This window comes from Euprymna scolopes, chromosome 29 (assembly GCF_053919585.1).
Source record: "Euprymna scolopes isolate OS-2025 chromosome 29, ASM5391958v1, whole genome shotgun sequence".
Taxonomy (NCBI): domain Eukaryota; kingdom Metazoa; phylum Mollusca; class Cephalopoda; order Sepiida; family Sepiolidae; genus Euprymna; species Euprymna scolopes.
Window position 1 is genome coordinate 114,017,914 of NC_136510.1, and position 26,283 is coordinate 114,044,196.

General features: G+C 33.4%; 2 protein-coding genes across 3 annotated transcripts in view; one reads left to right on the forward strand and one right to left on the reverse strand.

Moving 5' to 3' along the window:
• Nucleotides 1–5,507: 5,507 nt before the first annotated feature.
• LOC145252821 (small ribosomal subunit protein bS21m-like) lies at nt 5,508–10,985 on the reverse strand. Its single transcript, XM_080112793.1, has 2 exons — nt 10,842–10,985; nt 5,508–5,786 (listed from the first exon to the last, which is right to left on the reverse strand). The coding sequence occupies exons 1-2, from the start codon at nt 10,946–10,948 to the stop codon at nt 5,609–5,611; spliced, it is 285 nt and encodes a 94-aa protein (XP_079968919.1). The 5' UTR covers nt 10,949–10,985; the 3' UTR covers nt 5,508–5,608.
• A 114-nt stretch (nt 10,986–11,099) lies between these two features.
• The window catches only part of LOC145252819 (uncharacterized), a 32,251-nt gene continuing 17,067 nt past the window's right edge, over nt 11,100–26,283 (forward strand). For both annotated transcript variants that reach the window (XM_080112791.1, XM_080112792.1), the window contains exons 1-5: nt 11,100–11,232; nt 20,263–20,356; nt 21,618–21,734; nt 24,272–24,481; nt 25,568–25,636. In XM_080112791.1, coding sequence (XP_079968917.1) covers nt 20,272–20,356; nt 21,618–21,734; nt 24,272–24,481; nt 25,568–25,636 — 481 coding nt within the window. In that variant the 5' untranslated portion in view covers nt 11,100–11,232; nt 20,263–20,271. The remainder of the gene's footprint in view (nt 11,233–20,262; nt 20,357–21,617; nt 21,735–24,271; nt 24,482–25,567; nt 25,637–26,283) is intronic.

Genomic DNA, 26,283 nt, shown 5'->3' on the forward strand with positions numbered 1-26,283 from the left:
TATTTCTGCGACCTCACATGGGTAGTTAATCAGTTATTTAGGTTAATATCTACTGAAAAATCGGTTATTTAGGTTATAAATCGGTTATATATAGATAAAACATTTCTTATTTTACTTTTTTCTTTTAAACCCCAAACAAGGCATATTGCCTTCTTTTTATATTGTTTGAATCCTTTGAGATGAGTAATTTGTATATTTATTTATTTGTATATTTATTTATTTTTTTATTTGTATATTTATTTATTTTTTTATTTGTATATTTATTTATTTTTTTTATTTGTGGACTGTTATCCTCATCTTCATAGTTGTTGTTGCTTCACAACGTTTCGGCCAACTTCGTCCTCTGGCCTTCGTCAGGTGGTTAACCGCAACGGGATAGGAATGCTGAGTCTCTTAACTGTATCCTCAGCAATTACTGCCTTCCATAGTTGTTGTCATCTCATCACGTTTTTAGCCAACTAATCTTCTGGCATGCTTTAGGTAGCATTGAAACCGCTATCTTCAGACAATGCTCACCTGGAACCATAGAGATTCAACGCCTCTATCCACTGCGTCGCACATATTGTCACTTGGAACGCAAGGGGGTACTATTTGCAATCATGTCTAACAGGAGACTGTGGGCAGTTGAGCATCAAAATGTCTGTTTACATTACATTTAAACTTATGTAGTTGGGAGGGAATTCCAAAGTTTAGCAGTCTGGAGGAAGAAGTTATTTGAGTAGGTTTTCTGGCATCAGGGATCTCAACAATGAAGGGGTGGGATTTTGCTGATTAGATGTGAGTATGTATGTCAAGGGGACACAAGTGTGAGTTTATCAGAAGACATTTCATTAAAGTACTTGTAAAACAGGTACAGGGATGCAACACTGTGGTGATGGGACAGAGGTTGGAGCTTGATAGTACAGGACCTATTAGATTTGAGACTCTTTGTTTGACCCTAATAGAGAGAGAGAGAGAGAGCGAGAGAAACTAGTGGTAGATATCTCACTGCTGATGCAATTCTCTATCTATATAAGAGCCAGGTACGTCCAAGGATGGAATACTGTTGCCACATCTGGGCAGGTGCTGCTAGAAAGGACTTGTCCTGCCTTGAAAGAGTTCAAAATAGACTTCGTAGCCTCGTAGGAGATGTTCTTTTCTCCTCCTTGCAACCTCTATCTCACAGAAGAGATGTTGCGAGTTTGTCTCTGATGTATCATTATTTTCATGGAAAGTGTTCGACTGAGCTTCAATCTATGGTCCCCCCTCGCCAAACTTTCACAAGAAACACTCGTCTAGCTGTAAACACTATCAATAATTCCCCCCACTCTTTATCTGTGCCTAAACCTAATCGTAGATTCCATGAACAAAGCTTCTTTCTTAGAACTGCACGCCTGTGGAATTGTCTTCCGTTTTCCTGCTGACTACAATATGGTTGTCTTCAAGTCTAACGTAAATAAGTTCTTGATGAGCCGTTCCATATAAGTTATCAAATTTACCAAATTTTCATTACTAATGATTACTATATTGTCCAATTTCTACTGTACACTTTTTAACCCTTACCCTTGAGTGGCCTCTGGGCCTTGATAATGTGGTGATGCCTATGTAAAAAAAAAAAAAAAAAAAAAAAAATGCACTAGTTCAGATATTGCAACAATACTCCATGGAAACGAAATGACGTTCTCTTTTGAAATATTGTGAAAAGGTTTTTCAATATTAAAAGAAAGTTGAAAAAAAAAACGTCTTGTTTTTAAGTATCGGCAGTTTTATAGGGGAATAATTGCTTAAATAAACACAAGGCCAAACGACATTTCTTTTAACAAAACAACAACAAAGGGTTTATTTAAAAAAGGCGAGATTGTATCTCAAACTGAAGAGAAAGAAAGAACGAAAGTGTAATAGTCTGTTTGGAGGTGTCATCTGCCATCAAACTGCTGTCGTCAACAAGTAGCAGTGGGAGGAGTGAGTGAGAGAGGTCTGTATAGGTTGCTTGCTGGCGTCCCTCTGGCGATCGCAGCTGAGATCCCAAAGGGCTAAAAATAGTTCTTAAGGGGACAGCTCAAATCAATGCGCCCTGCCAACCGATTGGTACCGGGCATTGATCCGCTTACAGTAAATAGTTTGTTAACTGCTACAGTTTCATTAAAAAAATACAAATGTATCTTAATAATGCAACCTCTTTCGCACAGAAGAGACGTTACGAACCTATTTCTGCTCTATCATTATTTTCATAGCAAGTGCTCGACTGAACTCCAGTCTATGGTCCCCTTTTGCTAAACTTTCACAAAAAAAACACTCGACTAGCTACAAGCACTAGACACAATTTCCCCCATTCTCTATCTGTGCCTAATTCTAAACGTAGATTCTATGAACACAGCTTCTTTCCCAGAACTGCTCGTCTGTGAAACACTGTTCCACTGTACTGCTTTCCAGTTGATTACAACATAGTAGCCTTTAAATCCAATATAAACAAGTTCTTGTTCAGCCATTCCCATAAACAATCAAATTCTACCCAATTTACACCATTAACTACACAACCACTTTACATTCATTAATCCTTATCCTCGAGTGTCCTTCGGACCTTGATAAGACAATGGAATCCCTGGTAGTAAACATTACAAAAGTAATGAAATCTCTATTTATTTGGCTCCCCATAAGAGCATAGTTATACACAAGGTAGATTTTTTAATATAGGGAAATTCAGCTCCCCAAAAAGGGGCACTCTGGTCGATTGGGACAGAAATTAAAATTGTCTTACTTTAGAAGGATTACAATAAAAATAAAACTAGAGAGAGAGAGAGAGAGGGAGAGAGAGAAAGAGAGAGAGAAAGAATGAGAGAGAGAGAGAGAAAGAATGAGAGAGGGAGAGAGAGAATGAGAGAGGGGGAGAGAGAAAGAATGAGAGAGGGAGAGAGAGAGAGAGAGAGAGAGAGAGTTAATCCATTATTTTTTCAAAATAAATTTTAAATATGAAATATAAAAATTGGAAAAAAGTTTCCCTTTTTGGTTCGCCAGTTTGTGACAATGTTGTTGGATTAAACGGATTGATAAATGTTGATATGCCACAGAGGCAACTGTCAAGATTCAGGGGGTGGAAAAGAAAAAAAAAAAAAGAAATGGCAGAAAAAGAAAGAGAAAGAAAGAAAAACACTTGGGGGGGGGGAATCAAAACAAAAAAAAAGATTGATAAAAAAAATTCTGTTTCATTTCAAGAAGATCCTTCGTTTATATCACTTGTATGGATCGCACTATTGTTCTCATCTTGAATGTTATTCGTGCAACATTTTGATCGGTATAGCCTTCAACAGGCATGTTGGTCGCTATCTTGGAAAAAAAAATTGATAAATTACTGCCTCTATAGATGGTTTCATATTATTGGGGTTGTTTTTTGTTTTTGTTTTTTCACCATGGTTTTGGAGCCAGTAACTTTCTCCTTTTTTTTCCAAAATAATGACTAACATGCCTGATGAAGGTCAAAGGTTACACCAACCAAAACGCTGCATAAATAACACTCAAGATGAGAACAATAGTCCGATTAAAATAAGTACTATAAACAGTCAGCCTTCATCTAAAAAAAAAATTCAGAACTATAGAAGCCTTTGAGGTATTTTGGGCAATAAAAAGAAATGTTCATTTGATAATAAAGAGAAGGAACTGAAGAGATGAAATTGGCTGACATTTTAATAAAATAGTGTTTCTGTCATTTCCTTAGATATGTGCTCACTTGTTTTCTCCTTGCGCCTGTTATAGAGCGTAGTGACATCAGCAAATATACCCATCTCAAAGACAATTTTATCAGGGAGGTCATTTATGAATATTAGGAATAATAAAGGTCCAAGGATCAACCCCGAAGTACACCCACATTTATATCATATTATTTAGCTATGCAGCCATCAAGGACAACCTGGATCCTTCTTATTTAAGAAGGATTTAATTATGTGTAGTATTCGTCTAGTGATACCGTATGATCTGATTTTCTTGAGAAGACCAGCATACCATACCCTGTCATATATCTAGGGCTACTGCCCTACCTTCCCCTGCTTTGTCCAGTGCATGGTATATACGTTCAGAGATTACAGTTAGGATATCTACTGTGGAACGGGCTTGCCTAAATCCATATTGTTGGCTGGTTAGAAATTTAGCAACTGTAATGTGGTGGACTAGAGCTTCATTAATTATGGACTCAAATATCTCGGTGAAAAAAAGGAAGAGGCTAATGGGGCGATAATTTAATGGGTCAGTTCTTTTTGCCAGAATTCTTGTAAGCTGGTACCGCAGAAGCAGTTTTCCAGCAGTTAAGAAAGCAAGATTTGTTAATTTCAATCGACATAATTGCCTTAAATATTACATAAATAAGAGATGAAACTTGTTTAAGCAAATTAGATATAAAATTTTGCCAATGTCCAATGAAAAGATATTATCAGCTTTTAATGCTAAAAATTGTACAGATTTATGACAATGATCATAGAACCAATCATTCAAGGGTTGCGTGTGTATATTGTAAAGAACCAATCGTTCAAGGGTTGCGTGTGTATATTGTAAAGAACCAATCGTTCAAGGGTTGCGTGTGTATATTGTAAAGAACCAATCGTTCAAGGGTTGCGTGTGTATATTGTAAAGAACCAATCGTTCAAGGGTTGCGTGTGTATATTGTAAAGAACCAATCGTTCAAGGGTTGCGTGTGTATATTGTAAAGAACCAATCGTTCAAGGGTTGCGTGTGTATATTGTAAAGAACCAATCGTTCAAGGGTTGCGTGTGTATATTGTAAAGAACCAATTGTTCAAGGGTTGCGTGTGTATATTGTAAAAAGTAACCAACACTTGAACACAAAACCTGACGAGTAGGAAACGAAAAGGTGACAAATGCAAATTAAGATGAGGTCAAATTTGGGCATATAAAAAGCCAGTATTTCTTTCATTTGGGAGAACATTCAGTTTTTTTTTAATCATTTCAATGTACGGTTAATTTGCATGTCAATGGGAGGAAAGAAATACGGATTTTCTACAAACATCAAACCAAGAAAAGAAAAAGGATTGTTGTTTTTGTACATGCCGAGAACATTGCAAGCTGAAAAAATATTTTTTACAATACGCACACACCATCCTCAAACGCTTGTTTCCATGACGATTGTGACAAGATTCAAATCAAAAAAGCAACGAATAAGATGTTAGTATTGTTTTAATTGTTTGAACAATTATTCTCATTTTGGAAGTCATTGGCATATTGGGTATGCTGTCATCATAAACACATGTTTTTTTTTTTCAACTAAGGAAAAGAGGGTTAGCTCTGTATTGCAAGAAATCCGACCATGGGTTTGAGGGTGTGTCCGTAAATTAAAAAAAAAGTCAATTTTCAGGGTTCACTAGGGTAATTTGTAAGACTTTCCTAGGATTCAATTTTTTATTGCATCCTTCTTTCATCGATCGAAACGCTGTGCCAATAACACCCAAGATGAGAATAATTGTTTGGACAATCAAAACAATACAAACATTCGTATCTCATCTAAAAAATTCAGAACGAAAACGATATTTATATTTCAGATTTATTTGTATAAAAAAAAAAAAAAAAAAAAAAAATGTTTTTCCTCCAAACGGAATTTCAAGTCTTTTAGTTTTTTTCTTGTTGAATCATCGTAAAAATGGATCTGGACGATTTTTACGCATCAGGAATTGAATTTTATTGTTCATGTTTTCATTGTAAATTCGCTTGCAGCGTTCGTAACTCAAGCGGTTTCGCTTTTGATAAGGTTTCTCAAAATGCATGCGTTGCCGATGTAATTCCAATACTTTGTCCAAACGCAAAATTCTGAAAAGAAAAAATTGAAAAAAACATTAAAACACTTGACGTCATAGTTTTATTTTGATAAAAAGTTAACATTTTAATTTTATTTTTAATGCACATTTTGAGATTTTCAACTTTAATCAATAATCTCATTTTAAATAATATATATATATATATATAACAAATAACAAAAGTCTATATTTCAAATTTCAAAAGGTCTACCATCTTACCGTTTATTTCCGTAAGTATGTTGACATCAACATACTTAAAGGAATAAATGTTAAGATGGTCAAAATCTTGAAATTTGGAATATAGACTTTTGTCATTTATTTGTTATATGCTCTGTAGTTATATCGAGCTCCATAAATTAAAGTATTGGTATAAATAAAAGGCGAAATATAATTGAATAAACACATTTCCCTCTAAATATTTATGAGTGATAGGACAATTTTAATATTTTTCTCGATTACTGATTCTGTTCTAAATCCCCAATTCCAGGACATTTATAGATTCCAATTCTTTTAAAATCTCTAAATATTTGGTTATTTGTGTTTTTCTTTTTTTTAATTTTCAGACTACCATATAATCCGTATATGTAGGTTGGTTGGTTGTTTTTGTTTTATGGCATATCAACCCTTTTCGGGTTATTTAATGCCGAATCCAAAGATATTGAAAAAGAAATTTTTTAATAGAATATATTTGTTGTTTTCACGTCGGTTTCTATTTAACCCATAGTTGGGACCCTAACAGGTACTACCACTCTGGGTCAGAGTGGACCTGGGAGCAATGGTAATTAAAGGGTGGCTCCACACTCCCCAAAGCCCACAAGCTGGGGCCTCACCACTGGATATAGTTGAAGGTCATATCCAGGACCCCCATTGAGGGACTTTTACCCTCTGCAGGGGAGCAGTCGGCGTATTCTAATGCCCCAACCACAGGGCTGATATAACCCGTATAATATTTGCATATATTTTCACAAACATAAAATACACTTGTAAGAGGTGTGGGTGATCTAGAAATTTATTTATTTTATTATTAGTACCAGCAATGGAAAATTTTGTTTTAAACAAAAAAAAAGAATAAAACAATTAAAAGAATCGTTTTTGGCATCGGAAATAAAACACAAATTTTTCTGATTCCGATTAATCATCCCAACACTAACATACATATGTAATTAAATTTTCTTATTTTATTTTTTATAAGGGTGGGGCATCTTAACAGATGCCAGACATTCACCCAAAATTCCAGTCACTTCAACCAAGAGATATTTTAATATTCTAACTGTTCCATTGACTGCAATTGTTTATCTTTCTCTTGCACTTGGTTTACAGGGTATATTCGACAAGTAGTTTTTAAAATCTTTTTCACAAACCTGGTTTCTCCTAAAATTACTGGAATGATGGAGATCTTAAGATTCCATTTCATGTCGTACATAAGACATTGATATTTCGGTATCTTCTCCCATAGCTTTTTTTTTTTTTTTTTTTTTTTTTACAAAGTGATCACCACTTATCAAGGCCCGGAAGCCACTCAGGGATAAGGGTTATTGCAAGTACATTACGTTAGTGAGGAGATTTGATGAAGTGTTTACTTAAGGGGGCGGTTCATTAGGAATTTGTTAACATTAGACTTGAAGACATCCAAGTTGTAGTCCGGAGGGAAGCAGGCTGTTAATATTGTCAAAAAAAAACAAAAAAAAAAAACAGCAACAATTTAATGTAAAATGTTTATTCGGTTCGAAAATCATAGTGTGTATTGATATATTTGAAAAAGACAAATGGCGGCGAGCTTGCTGTTGAATACATTAAGTTTGGGAAAATAAGTTCAAACTAAAAAACTATACAAAATACTGTCAGAAACTCAATATATGTTACCGTGACATAGGCTGACATATATTGAGTGTGTTTCTAATATTATTTTGTAATACAATATCGTAGATGTTTACTATATTTTCTTAGTTTTTAACTAATGTTCACATTATGGTATGATTGTCTTCATTTCCGTATTCATATATTTTGCACTGATATGAAGATGAAGACTATAGCGGAGTATAGGATTCCTAACCATGTAACTGATGAAAATATGCTACACATTTCGCTGAAAAACATGGGGAAAAAAATGGACATAGAAGAACAGAAAACCAAAACTTTAAATATAATTTCTGTATTTAAAGTAATAGTGATTTAAATATTTCTTGTGGTGAAAATTCAGCTTTCCAGTAAGGGGCACTCTGGATAGGAACAAAAATAATCTCAGTCATGAAAGATTTCTCCTCCATCGACGGAGGATAGAAAAGATGAAGTGTAGCATCAAAACAGATACTACACTGTGATCTTGTTCCGAAGGCCAAGAAATGTTTGTGTTTAATATGTTTCTTTAATTGTTTGTTCCCTAAATTCATAATTCAGTTTTATCATTAAATTGTATATTGCTTTAAAATTACATAATTTTACATAATATTTATATTTTATATTGAATAAAGTTCAGTTTCATTATTAATCAATTGGGTTCTTTTATTTTCTTTTTTAACATGTTTTAAATCTTTTTAAAAATACCCTCATATAGTATTCAACAGTGATAGTTTGACGAATCTTACCTACATTGCAGGCATTTTTCAGTTACAGGCCTTCTATATCTCGGTGGTCGTGGTTGGACTTAGGATGGGCCTCTGAGGATTTATACTATGAGCTTCTGATTTCTGCCCATCAACCACTATTCTTATGAACCTATCAGGAGAAATGATTTAATAATTGAAAAGACATTTCTAGCTATACTATAGCTGGAGATCTTGTGAAGTAGACCTTTATGCCATACCCTATCAAAGGCCTTTGATATGTCAAGAGCAATTGCTCTAGAAAAGAAGCCTCTGTCGAGATTTGCTAATCCTAGGAGAAATAACTGTAAGCACATCTGTTGTAGATCTAGCAGAACAGAAACCATATTGCATGTTACTAAGAAGGTTATTTTTGCCGAGATGGTTGATTACTTCTCTATTTAACATAAATTCAAGTAACTTATCCATGACGCACAGGAAACTTATAGGTCTGTACTGGGAGGGAAATGACTGATCACCTGAATTTTTAAATACAGGGCATACTGATGACGTTTTCCAGGGAGTTGGGAAGCAATTCTCATTAAGAAAATGCTTAAACAGCTTTGTAAGTATAGGAGCTAGTTCTGGTTGAAGCTTTTTGAGCACTATAATTGGAATGCCGTCAGAGCCAATGCTTTACTGGAATCAAGGTTTTTGATTAGCTTGGCAACATCACGCACAGATATTTGTATGTCGCATAGTGTGTTTTCTGATACAGGAGGAAATACGGGTTGGCAGCCTTGGTCGCATAGGGTAGAATCTGCTGCAAAGTTCTTGGCAAAGAGTTTGGCTTTGTCTGATGCAGATGAGATTACCACAGGTCCATTGATGATGGTTGGGATAGAGCACACGCTTCTGTTCAGGATTCTGTTTGCTATTTGCCAAAACTGGTGGGAACCAAGCTGCTGTTCGGCTACTTTGGACTTGACTGACTGAGCATACAACTCTCTCGCATTCTTTATTACTCTTTTACAATGGTTGCTGGCAGTCCTGAAAGTGGTTTTAGTCTCAGTACATCTGTTACGTTGGAAGCAATGGAAAAAGTTATTTCTGTGTACAATGGAAGCAGCACATTCTGGAGAGAACCACGGTTTTTGCTGGAATTTTTTGGAGAGTATGAAACTGTCTATACCTACAATTAACCATTCCGTCAAGTCTGATACTATAGAGGACACATCCTTTTTAAACATGCAATGCAGAGGTAGCACTGATATAAATGTTGGTTTGAAACTCTTCACAATCGCAAGAAGTGGTTAGTAGTGGCGATGGGGAACTTTGCTCCATATAAATAGAGATGGAAATGTTCAGTTGCATACAACACAACATTTCTTTTTTAGTCTGAGAGTATGGTTGTGTAAGGGCACGGTACTTATGCAGAGAGTGATCCGTGCTGAAATAATAACGTTATTATTTAAAAAGCCATTCTTAACATGGGGAGGGAAGGGTGTTTTGTACCTATTCTGTACTTTAACCGGTATTTATTTTAGATTAGGTCCACCTACACAATTTTCTTTTAAATGACGACTTTTATGGGTTTTCGACTATGCTGAATACGGAAATTGCATTGAAATTTTGCAGAAATAAGTAGTTAGTGAGATATGAAAAGTTGTATTATGCCTTGCATTCTTTGGCGGCCATCTTTGTTACGCGCGTAGATTTGTTTATGGCGCGTGCGTAACAAAGATGGCCGCCAAAGAATACAATGCATAATACAACTTTTTATATCTCGCTAACTACTTATTTCTGCAAAATTTCAATGCGATTCCCGTATTCAGCAATCAGCATAGTCGAAAACCTATAAAAGTCGTCATTTAAAAGAAAATTGTGGAGGTGGACCTAATCTAAAAATTTACCCTTCAACCTTACAATTGAATAAAAAAACAATCATAAAACTTTAATTAAACTTGGAAATACGATTTTAAAAAAATAGCGCGGATCAGTAAGTGCATTAGCACCAAGGGCACAACTGGCGTAGCAATGCTACGCCGTAGCATAAAAAGAAAACGCTAAATTTTAACGACGTGCCTCAGCGTATTATAAACACCCGAACCTCCTCATGTTAAGAACGGCTTTCGGAATAAATACCTCCAACCTCGAAAGCCGTTCTTAACGTGGGTAGGTTGTGGGGGGTTATTCCGAAAGCCATTCTTAACATGGGGTGGTTAGCGCCGAGCCGAGCGGTGTTTATAATACGCTGGCTGGGGCACTGCAGGTCATAAAAAAAACGGTAAAACTATACAAACACCGTGACAGCGAATTAACCTTAACGCTAACCCTAACCCTAACCCCTAACCCTAACCCTAAACCTAACCCTAACCCTAAACCCTAAACCCTAACCCTAACGCTGTCACGGTGTTTGTATAATAATACCAAAAAAACAAACCCTGCTAAATATGACCTTGGTTTATTAGGTTGATATTCAAATTATGATTTTTTTTTTTCAAACGGAATTCTCAATTATAATAACGAAGAATAATGCATCTCACCTGTCAAGGATTCGGTAGGCAGGTTCAATCTCGTTATTTTTTACGAGAACCGTCCGACAAAGAAAACGCATTTGGTGGCCGTACATTTTGGATGGAGAAAGCAACATATGCCGTAAAAAATTCTGAAAATAGTCGTGAAATTAAAATTAAAAAATATTTATCAATATTTTTAATTTATATCTTGTATAACTTGTTTAATAATTATTATAATTGTAAATAACATTATATAAAAAAATAGATGAATAAAATATGTTTTATGAAATGTCGTAAAAAGAAAAAATCTGGAAGAAAATATAAAGACGGTTGCCGTTATAACATCCGGTTCCTGTTTCGGTCAGAAAACCTGGCGGCCTTTCTTAAAATCTGAACTATTTCTACAGTAATTTAACAAGTAAGTTAAGGTTATAATCTGCAAAATTAAAAACCATAAAACCCAATTCCTTTTAAATTTAGGTTTTTTTTTTTTTTCGTCTTTACTTTTTTTTATTTGGATTAATAATAACGTTTCATCATCAAAATTTTTTTTAGATAACATGTCGGCTTCTCGAATTGTATTATAATTCTTCCAGAAGTTTATAGAAGCTAGAAATAATTGTAAGAGAGTGATAGACACAGCTAAGTCAGATTACTCTGAAACCACCAGAAAGCGCATCGAAGCACAGAAATTAGGAACCCGGGATTTTTGGAAAATCTACAACAGCGTAGTTAATAATTTAATTTAAGTTAAAAAATAATCACATTCAACGAATAAAGTTATTAGGGGCTATATTACAATTAAGGTATGTTTTTCGAGCTGAATAAACATGTTACATTAAATATAAACACTAAAAACATCCAGTTAGTTAGAAAAGTAACTTATCTTGCCTTTGATAACATTTATTTGTTCTATATTTGTTTTGTGACAACTTTTTCGAATCTATGTGTACCGTAAAACAAACTCAAATGTTTTTATTGGGGTCGAAACACGTTTTTTAGCCGCCATATTACTTCCTATTTATTTGCCTCCCCACGAGGGCAGACTTAGACACAGGGTCGGTTTTTAATGTAGAGAAACATTAGCAGTGTCAGAAACTGACATTAAAAATGCGTGATAAAAAATTGAATAATTCGACCTCCTATCTTTCCAAGCTTATAACTACTTGGAAAATATAATTCAAACCCTAATTTTTTTTTCAATTAAAGGAGCAAAAACCAAATTTAAAAAAAAATAACAGGTTTAATCGCAAATTATGCAATATTTTTTTTTTTAATCGGTTTTCTTTAAAAAAGATTTAAAGAAAATCAACATATTTTGACTTGCTTCGATAAAATATATGTATATATAAATACCAAAAAATAACTTACCTATAAAAAAATACTATTCAATGGGTAGTTCCAGTCTTCATTGTTAAGAATTTATCTATATTTATATTTTAAATTCCATGTATTTTTTTAAATAAAAGAATCTTTTTAAACAGCTATTTGAAAACCCCACCATTACGTAAGTGTGTCAGAAATTTCGTGAAAATAGTGAATAATTCCACCCCATCTTTCCAAGCTTATAACTCCTCGAAAAATGCAATTCAAGCCCTAATTTTTTTTCAATTAAAGGAGCAAGGACCAAGGTTTCATTAAAAAAAAAAAAACGTGTTTTTTTGTAAAAAGGTTTTAAACTTCGGACTTTACAGGTAAATTTCTAAAAAAACAGTATATTTTTTTTGTTTTAAATTTGAATATATTATGTATTGACCTTTTCTCTTCAATTTGTGAGTAAATAATTATTTACTTTTCGGTGACTAAATTAATTATTTACTTTTTAATAGACACTTAAAAATGGGGGGGGGGCGTGAATTTAAAAAAAAAAACGTTTGTCTAAAATATTATATTCGATTTATTGGAAAGAACATAAAATTTCACATTGACCCTGAAAATATCGTAAAAATAGAATCAATAGAAAAATTTTGATAGATTTTTAAAATTTAAAAATTGAAAAATATTGAGTTTAAAAATTGAAAAATATTGAGTTCGGAAAATTCATTACTGTTTTTAAAAAAAAAAAAAAAAAAATTTCTATTACTTTTAAAACAACTGTAATAGTTTATTTTGGAAGTATAATCCATAAAGAAAATAAATAACCCACTTTTAACAGAGAAATTACGAGATTTTTATATTGTATTCGCAGTTTCGTGTTAGGGGTGTCAAAAATTCTGATACTGCTACGTAAGCATTATTACGGTGTTTAGCTAAACGCCGAACTGGTGTTTCTTTTTGTTTTGAACTACAGAGGAACAGAAGGACGTAAAAACCACACGTTCGTGTTAGCCGTCTTGCCTTGTGCGTGAAGAAATTTGTGTCTCCATAGTTGAAAAATAGTCACATTTTACTTATAAGATTTTGCCTTAAAAAAAAAACACTCTAAGAATTTTTTTTTTTTTTTTTTTCTCAAAGAAATACATAAGTTTTTGATTTAATATATTTTCCATTTTATGGAGTGAATTTTTTTTTTAATATCTAAAAAAAAAAAAAAAAACATTGAATGAAATAGAAATAATTTTAGTAATTATATGAAATTTTCTGTGCAATATAAGAAGATTATAAGGTTTCACTTTAAAAAAAAAGGTTTTAAAGTTTGGACTTTACAAGTAAATTTGCAAATAACTGTATTTTTTTTGTTTTAATTTAGCTTATTTTATTTATTGGTCTTTTATCTTCAATTTGTGATATATAAATTTGAGGTGAGAAATTTATTTTCATTTTAATAGACATTTAAAAAGGGGGGGGTGAATTTAAAAAAAAAACCTTGTCTAGAATATTATATTTGGTTTATTAGAAACAGCATAAAATTTCACATTGAACCTGAAAATATCATAAAAATTGAACCATTAGAAAAATTTTGATAGATTTTTAAAGTGAAAAAATTGAAAAAAAAAAAAAATTAACTCGTAAAATTCAATTGATTTCATTATGTAAACAAAATGGCTGCATGAAGACGTGCAGGCACTTTGTAAATACTGTTTTTTAAAAAATAAATATTTCTATTTTTTAAACAACTTTAATAGTTTATTTTGGAAGTATATTCCATAAAGAGAAATTACTAGTTTTTTATATTTTATTTGCAGTTTTTTGTTAGCGGTGTCAAAAATTCCCCCAAAATTCTGACACCTAGAGAAGCATTTATTACTAAAAAATGAAATAATGAAATATAAAAGCAAATTAAGCTAAGATAGATAGGTAGAAGAGTAATTTATCTTGCCTTTAATAACATGTTACATTTGTTACATTTTTGGTATAGGTCATGATCCGCATCCCTGTGTTTACGAAGCCATCTGGCGAAAGTGACGTCCGACAAATTTTTAGCTATAGATGACCAAAACTGTATAGAATGTATCTTTTTTTTTTTTATGCAAATATAAAAAATGAAGTTTTATTCAAACAGTGTTTATTTGAACTAAATGGATGTTTTTTTTTGTTTGTTTTTTTTTTTTTATGAACTGTTTTTTTCCCAAATATGTTTATGAACTGTTTTTTTTTTTTTATCAAACAAAAATAGAACTTTTATAATGAAATATATATATTATGAACTGTTTTCCAAACATCAGGTGGTGGTAATTTTTATAACTAATAGAGTATAAAAATATAACTTTTATAATAAAAGTTAGGTAAACGTCGATATTGAAATTTTAAAATTAAAGTTTTATTTTTAAAAAAAAAAAGTGTTTTTTCTTTTCAAGATATTTGCTGAACCATGCTGTGGTAAACCACTGATATAACTTTGTTGATCCAAATGACTCTAGTATTCACACAAATCGTGTGGAAGGTAGCTGGAGTCTTCATAAAGTTAAATTCAGATCCATGAAGGGGACTAGTGGAGCAAACTTAGTCATCTACAAGAATTCCTCTGGCGGCAGCGAATCAAAGACAATTATTTTTGGAATATCATGTATTGGATACAATTTTTTTATGATGTTTGATTAAAATACATGAACAATGAAAAAAACAAAAACTTTAAAGAAATTTTGAAATCTTATGTTATAAAAGATCAAGAAAGTCTATTTTTATGTTTGCAAAAATTTGTTAAAAATTTCAAATAAACAAAAACAATTATTTTGGGAATATCATGTATTGGGTGTTTTTTATGATATTTGATTAAATACATGAGAAATATAAAAAAAAAACTTTTTGTTAAAAATTATCATAAAAGATCTATAAAGTCCATGTTCTATGTATGTAAAAGTTTGTTAAAAATTTCAAATAAACAAAAACAATTATTTTGGGAATATCATGTATTGGGTGTTTTTTATGATATTTGATTAAATACATGAGAAATATAAAAAAAAAACTTTTTGTTAAAAATTATCATAAAAGATCTATAAAGTCCATGTTCTATGTATGTAAAAGTTTGTTAAAAATTTCAAATAAAGTTTGTAATGTAATTGAAAAAAAAAAACACTTTTTTTTTTTAAATAAAACTTTAATTTTAAAAGTTCCATATCGATGTTTAATTTTTATTATAAAAGTTGTATTTTTTTTATTTATAAAAATTACCAACACCTGATGTTTGGAAAACCGTCCATAATATATATTTCATTATAAAAGTTCTATTTTTTTTTTTTTTTATTATAAATAGAATAAAACAGCTCATAAACATATTAATGGGGAAAAAAACAGTTCATAAATATAAAAAAAAAAATAATCCATTAAGTTCAAATAAAAACTGTTTGAATAAAACTTCTAAAAAAAAAAGGGAGGTAAAATTTTACTTTAAGGCCCGTCTCACGTTCATATATAACAAAATATTTTTTTGTAGATTTCGGTGTGCTTTAAAAGAATTTGCAAACCGTTTCCGTCACAAAAAATATATGAAGAAATTACTTTTTTGAAAAGTGGGTGATTACTTTTCCATGTAAATTTAACTTAAAATGAGCACCCACTTTCTGGTCACCTGAGAAAGAGGGCATTTTTTGTGTGTTTATTGGTTAAAAGGTTTTTTCGGTTTTTTTTTTTATTTTCATTTTTCAATAAAGACATGAAGAAATTAAAAAAAAAAGAAAGAAGAAAAATCGTTATTTTACTTTAGGGCCGTCTCACATTCGTATAGAAAAAAAGTTTTTTTTGTAGATTTCAGTGTGCTTTAAAAGAATATGATAACCGTTTCCATCGCAAATTTACCGCTTGCATGGTATTAACCCCTGAATCTGGGACTATTTTCCATTTCACAGCTTAGCCTTCATTTACGCTACGTGCAATAAAAGTAGGCTGTTAAATGTCCACTCGCGTACCAAACTGCCTTGTCACAGTGTAGTATTGGCAAAAATTTTAAATTAGATGAAAAACAAGTAGTTTTCCAAATATTAAGCCATGTAATTCTATGTGTTATCACGGGTGGCCATTTTTGTACACGCAAGCGCGCATAATTTTGATGTATCAAGTTTTTGTTTTTATTGAGAAATATGAAAAAAGAGGCGTTTTTAGCACTAAAAGTCTTTGGGGACGTGAGTCAGAATTTTGCCAAGGTCACCCATACTGGATTTATATTAAAAACAATGGCCTCCAGATTTTGGCCAAGTTTCAGAAAAATCTAATGGATGGATCAAAAGCTACGCGGCAAAATGTGTCATCTTTGGCCATTTTTGACCTCTTTTGAGCCCCTGGGAGTGTAACGGGAATTTTTGTATGAAAAATGTTTTTACTGTGTACATCTATTTAATGAAATACAATTTGTGGCAAAATTTCAGGAAAAACTAATGGACGGTTATCTAGTAATCGTCCAGACTAACGGAAGCACGGATGCCACTGAAAACCTAGGTCCCTCTCCGATAAATCGGGGGACCAAAATGGCTTTCTAATTAACGTTATTTCAGTAAGTGCATAAGTACAAAAAAACTGTTAAAACTGTTAAAAAAAATAACTATTTGTCCCTATTTTCTTTCCTCCCCACAAGGGCAAAATTAGATGCAAGGTAGGTTTTTTAATGTGGGGGAAATCCGGCTCCCCAACAAGACACATTCTAGATTGGGGCAGAAATAAGAATTGCATTCTCCTTCACTTACCGAGGACAGAAAAACTGAAGTGTGGTAACAGAACAGATACTTCATTTTGCTCATAATTTTTTTCATCTCTCTTGCATTACAAAAACTTCATTGAAGTGGGAGTGTTTTGTAATTTTTCTGTACTTTCACCTAACAATTTAAAAGATATCAAAAAATACTATTTAAAAAAAAAAATAGCATGATAACATAAGTGTATAAGCTCCTTTTTTTTTCTTATATGCAACGAAAACAGAGTTTTCTTTTAAATATGTACAATTTGTTTTGAAAAATAAGTTGAAAGAAACCGATATCTATTTAACACAAACCCAAACTGATAAACTTAAAAGCAGTATCCCTTTACTGTTTTGACGCGTTTATTCAAAGGAGTTAGGTTCTTCCTCGACACTGGTGACAGACCCACCTTTCACCGAACTCAGAACCAGGCTAGATTTTCTGATCCCATCTTTATACCATAACCAATTTGAATTATTGTGAGTTTATCTGCCCCCTTTTTTTTTATGTTGACACTAGACAGTCCCCTTTTTTGCTTATTCATAAGTTTTTAGTTTCAAAAATACTTGATCAAATTATGTGTTTTTTTTTTGTTTTGTTTTTGTGACAGGTACATATTATTTTCTAACAAAAACCCTCATTCTCCATGTTAAGAATGGATTTCTAAATAATAATTATTTCAGTAGGGTTTGTAAACTATGCAAGTATCTTTTTTTTTTTACAATTTCACCCCAAACAAGGCACAGTGCCACTTTGATGTAGGGGCGGGGGGGAGGGGTGTACTATCCTTGTGGCAAAAACGAAAAAAGTGTGATGACTTACCTCGATGCTACAAAGGTCGGGGAATGAGAATGGATGAAATTTAATGATTAAAAAGTGAATTGACAGATGCGTAAATTTAACTGAAATGAAATCCGGCACTTTGGCTGCGAGGCAGTTTTTTTTTTTTTTTTTTTTTTTTTTTTTTTTTTTTTTTTTTTGTTGCTTCAAGTTGTTGGGGGGAAAATCAGCTTCCCACAAAAAATGAGGGTGTCCAAATGAAAAGCAATTGTCTGTTATGATGGTTTTCACTGCATTGATCAAAAGCTTATTTGCTTTCTGGACGTCCCTGGCGTGAAAGCCGAGGAAATGACCTTGTTTCAGAAAAGAAAACAAAAACCAAAAATGTTTATAAGTTTTGCAATGTAGTGAAGATCTTAGGAACAATAAACAAATGACGATGGATGTCAAATACATAAACACAATAGGTTTTCACACCTAGGTATAAACAATAGATTTTGTGAGAGAAAACGTGATTGAGGAATCACTTTTTTCAAAGAGGTCACCACTTATCAAGGCCTGGAAGCCACTCAGGGATAAGGGTTATTAGGACTTGGTGTAGTCGAATGATATAAGTACAAAGGATGAGGTTTAATATATACAAGCAAATCACCGGTTAGATCTTTAGAGTTGAAAGTGGTGAGTTAAAGAGATGTCAGATAGTCAAGATGGGACTTAAAAGTCCCATCCCAACCATCATCAGTGGACCTGATCAGCATCAGATAAGGCCAAACTATTCGCCAAGAACTTTGCAGCTAACTCCACCCTCTGCGATGAAGGGCATCAACTCCCCGTATTTCCTCCTACAACAGACAACACCTTATCCAACATACAAATATCTGTGCACGAGGTCGCCAAACTAATCAAGAACCTTGATTCCAGTAAAGCAACTGGCCCAGACGGCATTCCGATTATAGTGTTGAAAAAGCTTCGACCAGAACTTGCCCCCATACTTACAAAACTGTTTAAGCGTTGCCTTAAGGAGAAGTGCTTTCCAACACCTTGGAAAACCTCGTCAGTATGCCCTGTATTTAAGAACTCCGGTGATAAATCATCCCCCTCTCAGTACAGACCAATAAGTCTCTTGTGTGTCATGAGTAAGTTACTGGAATCCATATTAAATAGTTAACCACCTCAGCAGAAATAACCTCCTTAGTGACATGCAATATAGTTTCCGTTCTGCTAGATCTACAGTTGATGTGCTAACAGTTATATCCCATAGGATTAGTGAATCTCTCGACAAAGGCTTCCTTTCTAGGGCAATTGCTCTTGACATATCAAAGGCCTTCGATAAGGTATGGCATAAGGGCCTACTTCACAAGATTTCCAGCTACGGTATAACTGGAAATGTTTTCTCAATAATTAAATCATTTCTCTCTGATAGGCTCATAAGAGTAGTGGTTGATGGGCAGAAATCAGAGGCCCACAGTATTAATGCTAGAGTCCCCCAGGGGTCCATCCTGGGCCCAACTCTCTTCCTGATCTACATCAATGATCTCCCAAAACACATACTTAATTCATTCATTGACATCTATGCTGATAACACGACCATCTACGGCAACACATCAAAGGCCGTAAATGACAATGCTGTCTCTGATTCCCTCTCCTCTGATCTTGAGCGCATCGTTCAGTGGGGGAAGAGATGGCTGGTTACTTTTAATGCATCTAAAACCAAGCTTCTGTCTTTACATCATCAACGCTCTGTTCCTCATCTAGCATCAATTGGATGGCTCTCGTCTTGGGGAGGCTTAATGTTTTAACAAGCTCCTGAGTTTGTCCTTTACTCCTGATCTGAAATGGAACACGTATATAAAGTCTGTTGCCCGGGCCACTGGGAAAATGTTAGGATCCTTCTACCACTCCAGAAGATATCTCACTACTGATGCAATTCTCTATCTCTATAAAAGTTAAGTACGTCCAAAGATGGAGTACTGCTGCCACGTCTGAGCTGGAGCTTCAAAAAACAGCCTATCCTGCCTTGACAAAGTACAAAATAGACTTCGTGGCTTAGTGGGGGATGCTCTCTTCTCTTCCCTGCAACCTCTCTCTCACAGAAGAGACGTTGCGAGCGTGTCTTTGTTTTAGCGTTATTTCCATGGCAAGTGCTCGTCCGAGCTCCAATCTCTGGTCCCCCCTCGCCAATCCTTCATGATAAACACCCGTCTAGCTAAAACCACTGTCAGTAATTTCCCCCACTCTTTATCTGTGCCTAAATCAAAACGTAGATTCCATGAACGTAGCTTTTTTTCTGAGAAGTGCATGCCTGTGGAATTCTCTTCCGTTTGCCTGTTTCCCACCTGACTACAACTTGGACGTCTTCAAGTCCAACATTGGAGGAAGGGGAGTAGTGGTAGAGAACAATAGTCCAATCAAAACAATACGAATGAACCCTCATCTAAAAACTTCAGAACTGTAAACTCAAATGTGCTTCATGGTGGAAAATCCATGAGGGAAACTTGTTTTTTAAGTGGGTTTCTGTCAAGTGTGTTTTTTTATCATTTTGAGAATTTGTGTGAATACTTTGTAAACAACAGAAGGTATTTCTTTATATCTTTCAAGTCTCATTTCTCCATTCTTTTCAGCCATAAACAATGTTTCCCAGTGGAACTAATCTGTTTGGTAGTCCAGCTGCTACTACACCAGCAACTGGCTCAACTGCAACCACGACTCAGTCAGGTAAGATATCTTTAATTGTAGAACATCTGCTTGAAGGAGAAATTTGCCATTGTTATCTTCTAACTGTTTGCGAACTTAAAAAACAAAGGATCAAGCAACTTTAAGAAATTGTGCAATTTGCAAATCGCTATGTTCTGCCTTTATTGTAACTATTACAGCATATTTTTTCATTTCCTGTTTGAGTTTATCTTCCATGATTGATTCTCAGTGAAAAAAAAAAAGTAAAAGTTATTATGCAGGAAAGAATTGCTAAAATAAGTGATGTTCTCAAACACCAGACGCACCCTGTATATAGAAGATAATTTGGGAGCTAACTGCCATAAAAGGCTAAGATCGCCTGGAAATAGAGAGCAATTTACATAAAATTTATATGCAAAACTGATTTCATCATTTTAAATAATATAGTTGTTTTATTTTTTTAATAGTATGTGTAATTATCTTAAAAAAAATTGGTAGATTTTTTTTTCTTTTTAATTGGTAATGAAAAAATTATTTTTGACTATAATTGAAATTCAAAAGTCGACTAGTTTAACTCTTGAACCTTAAAAAAAACAGTATTTTTTTGAAGGAATCAATTTTTTTATAAGAGGACCACAACATTTTAGATGGTCAATTTATTCAAACAATATTGGAATGCTGAAGGAAAATTTTGTTTCTTTTTCAAAATAAAATTAAAAACAAAAACAAATAAAACAGTATATAAATGTTTAAATTCGCTCCTACACTATTACATATTCTACATATGATATTCTGGGTAAGAGAAACATTTAAGAACTTTTTATGTAGGAGTCATCACTTATCAAGGCCCGAAGGCCACTCGAGGATAAGGGTTGATAAATGTAAGGTGGTAGTGTTGTAGTCATTAATGGTGTAAATTGGGTAGAATTTGATTATTTATGGGGACGGCTTAACAAGTACTTGTTTATATTAGACTTGAAGGCTACAATTACAATTAGAGCCAAACTATTTGAGCGACCAAATTCAAATGTCATGTCCTTTAATTTTTAAGTAAAATTCCACTGAATCCCGATCAATGTGTGCTTTTCAAATAAACGTAAACACGCAACTGATCTTACGGTATTACGATATTTTTTTTCTTTATCTTGCTGATAAAATTTATAAAACAAAATACGCTATATATTTTTTTTATTTTAATATATAATCAATTTAAAAAAACAAACTTATGTGTAAATTAAATATTAGAAATACAGAATAAATGATCGCACAATTTTAATAATATCGTGATTGACTCTTGTTGCAGGTTTTCCGTTTGGCAGTGGTTTCCAAGCAGGTACAAAAGCCTCAACATTCACTTTCAACACACCGACAACATCGACTGCTGTCCAAGGTGGTGCTGTGCCCAGTGGAGTTTCTTTTGGTAAGCATGGCATTTGCTTTTTTTCTTTGTCTTTTTTATTTGTTTCTTCATAAATAACAAGTAATGAAATGCTGCTCAAAAAGAGGCTCCGATACTTTGACCATAAGCTGCGTTTGCTTGATGATGAGGAGTTTGTTAAACTGATGGCACCGACTGGTTGGAGGAAACGCCAAGATAGTCGACTCCACACGTGACTCAACGGTCAAATCATTTTTTTCTGGTCCTCGCATTTTTGATGTCCGATGCTGGAATCGTTAATGGCTAGATGATGCCATTGACAAGGGCGTATGATCGACAAGCGTGTACAGCCTTGACATGATGCGGTTAACACGACTTGAAATGCTTCAACCACATTGGGTGAATAACGCTATAAGTAAATGAGTCGAGGATATGAGTTGATGCAATGGAATGTCAATTGAATGATGAAGAATATCATGAGAGGATTGAAAATGAATGAAATGAGCAAAATTTGGATTAGCATGAGGATGGGTGATGACAAGTGTTTGTAATTTGAAGGGAAGCAGTCCCAGGGATTTGATAAGAATATCTGCTACACATTACTAGTGACTTCCTGTCTAATACTATATCCTGATAAGCAGCCCTAATTCTTAAGTTCTAAGTGAAATTACAACCTTTCTTCTTACCCTAACATGGAAATTTCCATTCTAACCTCATTTTTACACCTGTTTCTAATTCTACTCCGTAAAAATACTTTTACCAAAATGATTTTAGCACTCAAATTCAAGTGGTGTCCTGCCTGGTACATGCATTAACGGTTATGGCTCTCCATCTGTCTTTCTCTGTCGAGGCGTTTATGAATTCATTGTTGCTCATCATGTTTGATGTTGCCCAGGTGGTCAGACTGTCATTGATATGTTTTTCGTTGTCGTCCTCTGCTTCTTCTCCCCATGATCTTTCCTGTCAAGCTTATTTGTTCTATTCTATTTGTTCGCTTTTTCTGTTGATATGGCCGATGAACCGTATTTGTCTTTTTCATAGTGTTAATCTAAAAAAAATGTTGCCACAAAATAAGTGAACTATAATAAAGAGGGATGTGAGTTTTAGCTTGTTTTTTTTGGGGGGAGAAATTAAAATTGCTTAAAATAACCCAATGGTGGTATATATGCAAAGAATTGGATGCTTGAAGAATCTTTGTAAATTTATAAAATCTGATTAAAAATAAAGTTACGGCGAACTGTCCAAACAAAAAGGACCCACAGGAGGACAGCAGGAATGGTTCAAGTACAATCCGAAGGTCTCCTTCAAACAGTTTGGTTTGTATTCTTACCCATAGGAAAAACTAACCCAAAACAGGTGTTCCTGGTGTGTCGTAACTCACAAAGAGACTACAATTTCTGAATCCACACGCAATGAAAAACGCAAGAAAAAACATGGCATTAGAAAACAGTAGTCAACACCTGATATAGAAATATCCAACATGTGGGAAATATTTCAGAGCTCATATTGGTCGAACAAGCCACCTTTGAACCCACAGGACAATTGCATGATCACGGTCATCAAGTGATGAATGAACATCACCAAATAATACAAAAAGGATTTTTTTAATTGTTTTCATTGAAATTATCCTCATACTGACAGAAACATATTTTTCACTTTGCACATAACAAAAAAATTACAAATTTTCTGTTATGCATAAAACAGAAAATATATATGTAAAGGTGCTAAACAAAAATTACAAATTTTTTGTTCAGCACCTTTAGGTATTTTCTGTAACCAGCCCAGACAATTCCGCTGATAACATAGTCCTTATACTGCATAAGTATCTAACAAGTCACCCAATTCATTTATTTAGGGCATAAACTGACGACATTGAAACACGGAATCAGGCTGGGTTATGCGTCTTTCCAAAAACGCAGCGCCATTTTAAAATCAAAAAGGGTGTTGATAACCGTTAAAGTAAAAGCTTATTTAATTTATGTCCTCCCAGTAGTTTTATTTGCCTTAATTGTATCACATGGACGAAACAATTAGCCAGTTGCATTAGGTGTTTGAAAATCACGTCATGCGTTTCATTATGGAACATTATATAAAAAAAAAAAAATATCCACCTGCCGTCAGACTACTTCCCTATCCCCTCAATTTGATAAAATCAAAAGTAAAACCCTTAAACATTTTGACCATGTCAAACAATGAACCACTGGCCTGTCAAAGTTATGCTTTGATGGTATGTTAGGAGGCAGAAGAGGCAGAGGACAGCTGAGAAGATGGAGAGAAAATGTTTTTGATTGGAAATCCCTCTACAGTTGGGTGTCCATCAACCAACTTAACCTGGATCGGAAGGAATGGCGAAAAATGAGTCATGGGTTTGCAATCCACGCCGTAAGTGGCAGATGCAATTCATAATAATCTAACAATATTAAGAATGATAAAAACAACTTTTACCAAAAAAATGGTAATTTGGCATTAAATAATATGAAAAGGCCAAAAAAATGTAATGTTTTGTAAATGAAAGTTTTTTTTTTTTTTTTTTTTTTTTAAATATTTAAAAAAATAAAAAAAAAATTTTTTTATTCCAGGTGCAACGACAAGTGCGCAACCATCTTTCAGCTTTAGCGGCAGCACTGCAACGTCAGCTGCTGCCTCCACAGCTGCAGCTACGACCACTTCCACGTTTCCAGTTGGAACATCATCGACTGTTTTTAGTCAATTGCCAACATCAACAACTCCGAGTTTTAACTTTAATCCTACTGGTGCCACCACCACTGCGTCCGGAGCAACCACCACGAGTAAGTTTACAACAACTCTGTTTTCATTTATTGATTTTTCTGTTATTCTTTTCTAAAGTAAATTTAGAAGTTTAGCCATGATTGTTTGCATGCTTTCTTCATTCAACGTCCCAGGATGGAGTATTGTTGTCATATCTGGGCAAGCACCGTTCATTATAACTGAGAAGTCACTTATTTTAACAAGTATAATTTACACCTTATATAACGCATATAATAATGTGATTAAATGAAACTGTGTACATTTTCCTACCGAACTACTCTGTCAATTTTCAGTCTACAGATTCAAGATTTTAAATAAGGGTATTGGGATTTGGGAAAATCTTTTTAATTGGTTTTCAGCCAGAAATTTGGCTGTCAAAGGGGTCAAAGTTCAATGATTTGAAAACTCTACCAAACTCTTCTGCCAATTTTGGGTCTAAACACTTGAAATTTTAGATGTAGGTCACTTGGACATGGATCAAATTTTTTAATTTGATTTTGAGCCCAAATCAATAAATGTTAAGGGGTTAAAATTAGGGTCAATGTTTAAAAAAATTGACCTCTGCAGTCTCTACTAAATTACTGAGCCAATTTTTGATCTAAAATTTGAAATTTTACATCGTGTATTCACACATAGGGCAAGCTTTTTAATCGGTTTTTGGTCACAAATTTGGCTGCCGAGGGGTCAAAGTTCAAAAGATTTGACCTTTGCAGTCTCTAGCAAACTATTCAGCCAATTTTCCATCGAAACATTTAAAAGTTTACATAAAGACATGCAGCAATCTTTTTAATTAGATTTGGGATGAAAATTTGGCTGCTAAAAGATCAAAGTTGAAAGAGTTGACCTTTGCAGACTCTACCAAACTCTTCCGCCAATTTTGGGTCTAATACTTGAAATTTTAGATGTAAGTTACCTGAACATGATTCAAACCTATATATATATATAAATTTTAAAACATTAGAAAAAATTAAGAAAAAATATAAGAATTTAAAAAATTAAGAATAAAAAATATATATCAGAATTTAAAAAAATATATATATATATATATATATATATATATGAATTTAAACAAATTTGTATATTTTTTCTTTTTCTTTCCCTTCCAGGTATAACTTTAGCCTCTACCTCAGGTACATTAGGTCTCGCAAGCAAACCGGCCACAACAACTACTTCAGGTCAGATTTTATGTTATTTCACAATTTTTGATAATTGGTAATATATTTGTATTTTTTTTTTTTTTTGTCTGCAACGTTGAAATTATTTTATCATGAAAATAGAAAGCAAGGAAAATTTTTTTGTTTTTCATGTGTGAAATAAATTTGCATTTTTATTTAATTAAAAAATTTTGTTAATTAAATGGAGCGGAAACGAAACCAAATATTTATATGCTTGTTTTCTTTTTTCGGCAATTGTTTTCATAGTCGGAAACAAATACGTGATGACTGCATTATTTAAATGTTTTACAATATCGCAATTTTATTTGAATCTATATATTTATAAAAGTGAGAATGTCTGTGCGTGAGAACATTTCTCAACCTATATACTCAACACGTTTTTGATCTACAGATGTGAAATTTGGTATATAGGATATTCAGACTTGTGGAAAACTTTTTAATCAGTCTTCATCTGGGGAAAAAAGACTGCTAAGGGTTCAGAACTGAAAAATTGGTACGTTGGGGTCATCAAATTTTTATGTGTTTGTCAACTGTTTAATGAATGTGCATGCGTAAATCGTTCACATGGCAGATTCCTTATGTTAAGAATAAGTAATTTTGAAAACCCTTTTTAAAGATCATGTCAAGCTGGCCTAATGGTTATTATA

Excerpts from the sequence above, each read along its gene's own strand:
- LOC145252821 (XM_080112793.1), bottom strand. The coding sequence starts at position 10,948 with ATGTTGCTTTCTCCATCCAAAATGTACGGCCACCAAATGCGTTTTCTT. Across the intron at positions 5,787-10,841 it reads GCCTACCGAATCCTTGACAG|AATTTTGCGTTTGGACAAAG; the intron begins GTGAGATGCATT and ends TTTTCTTTTCAG.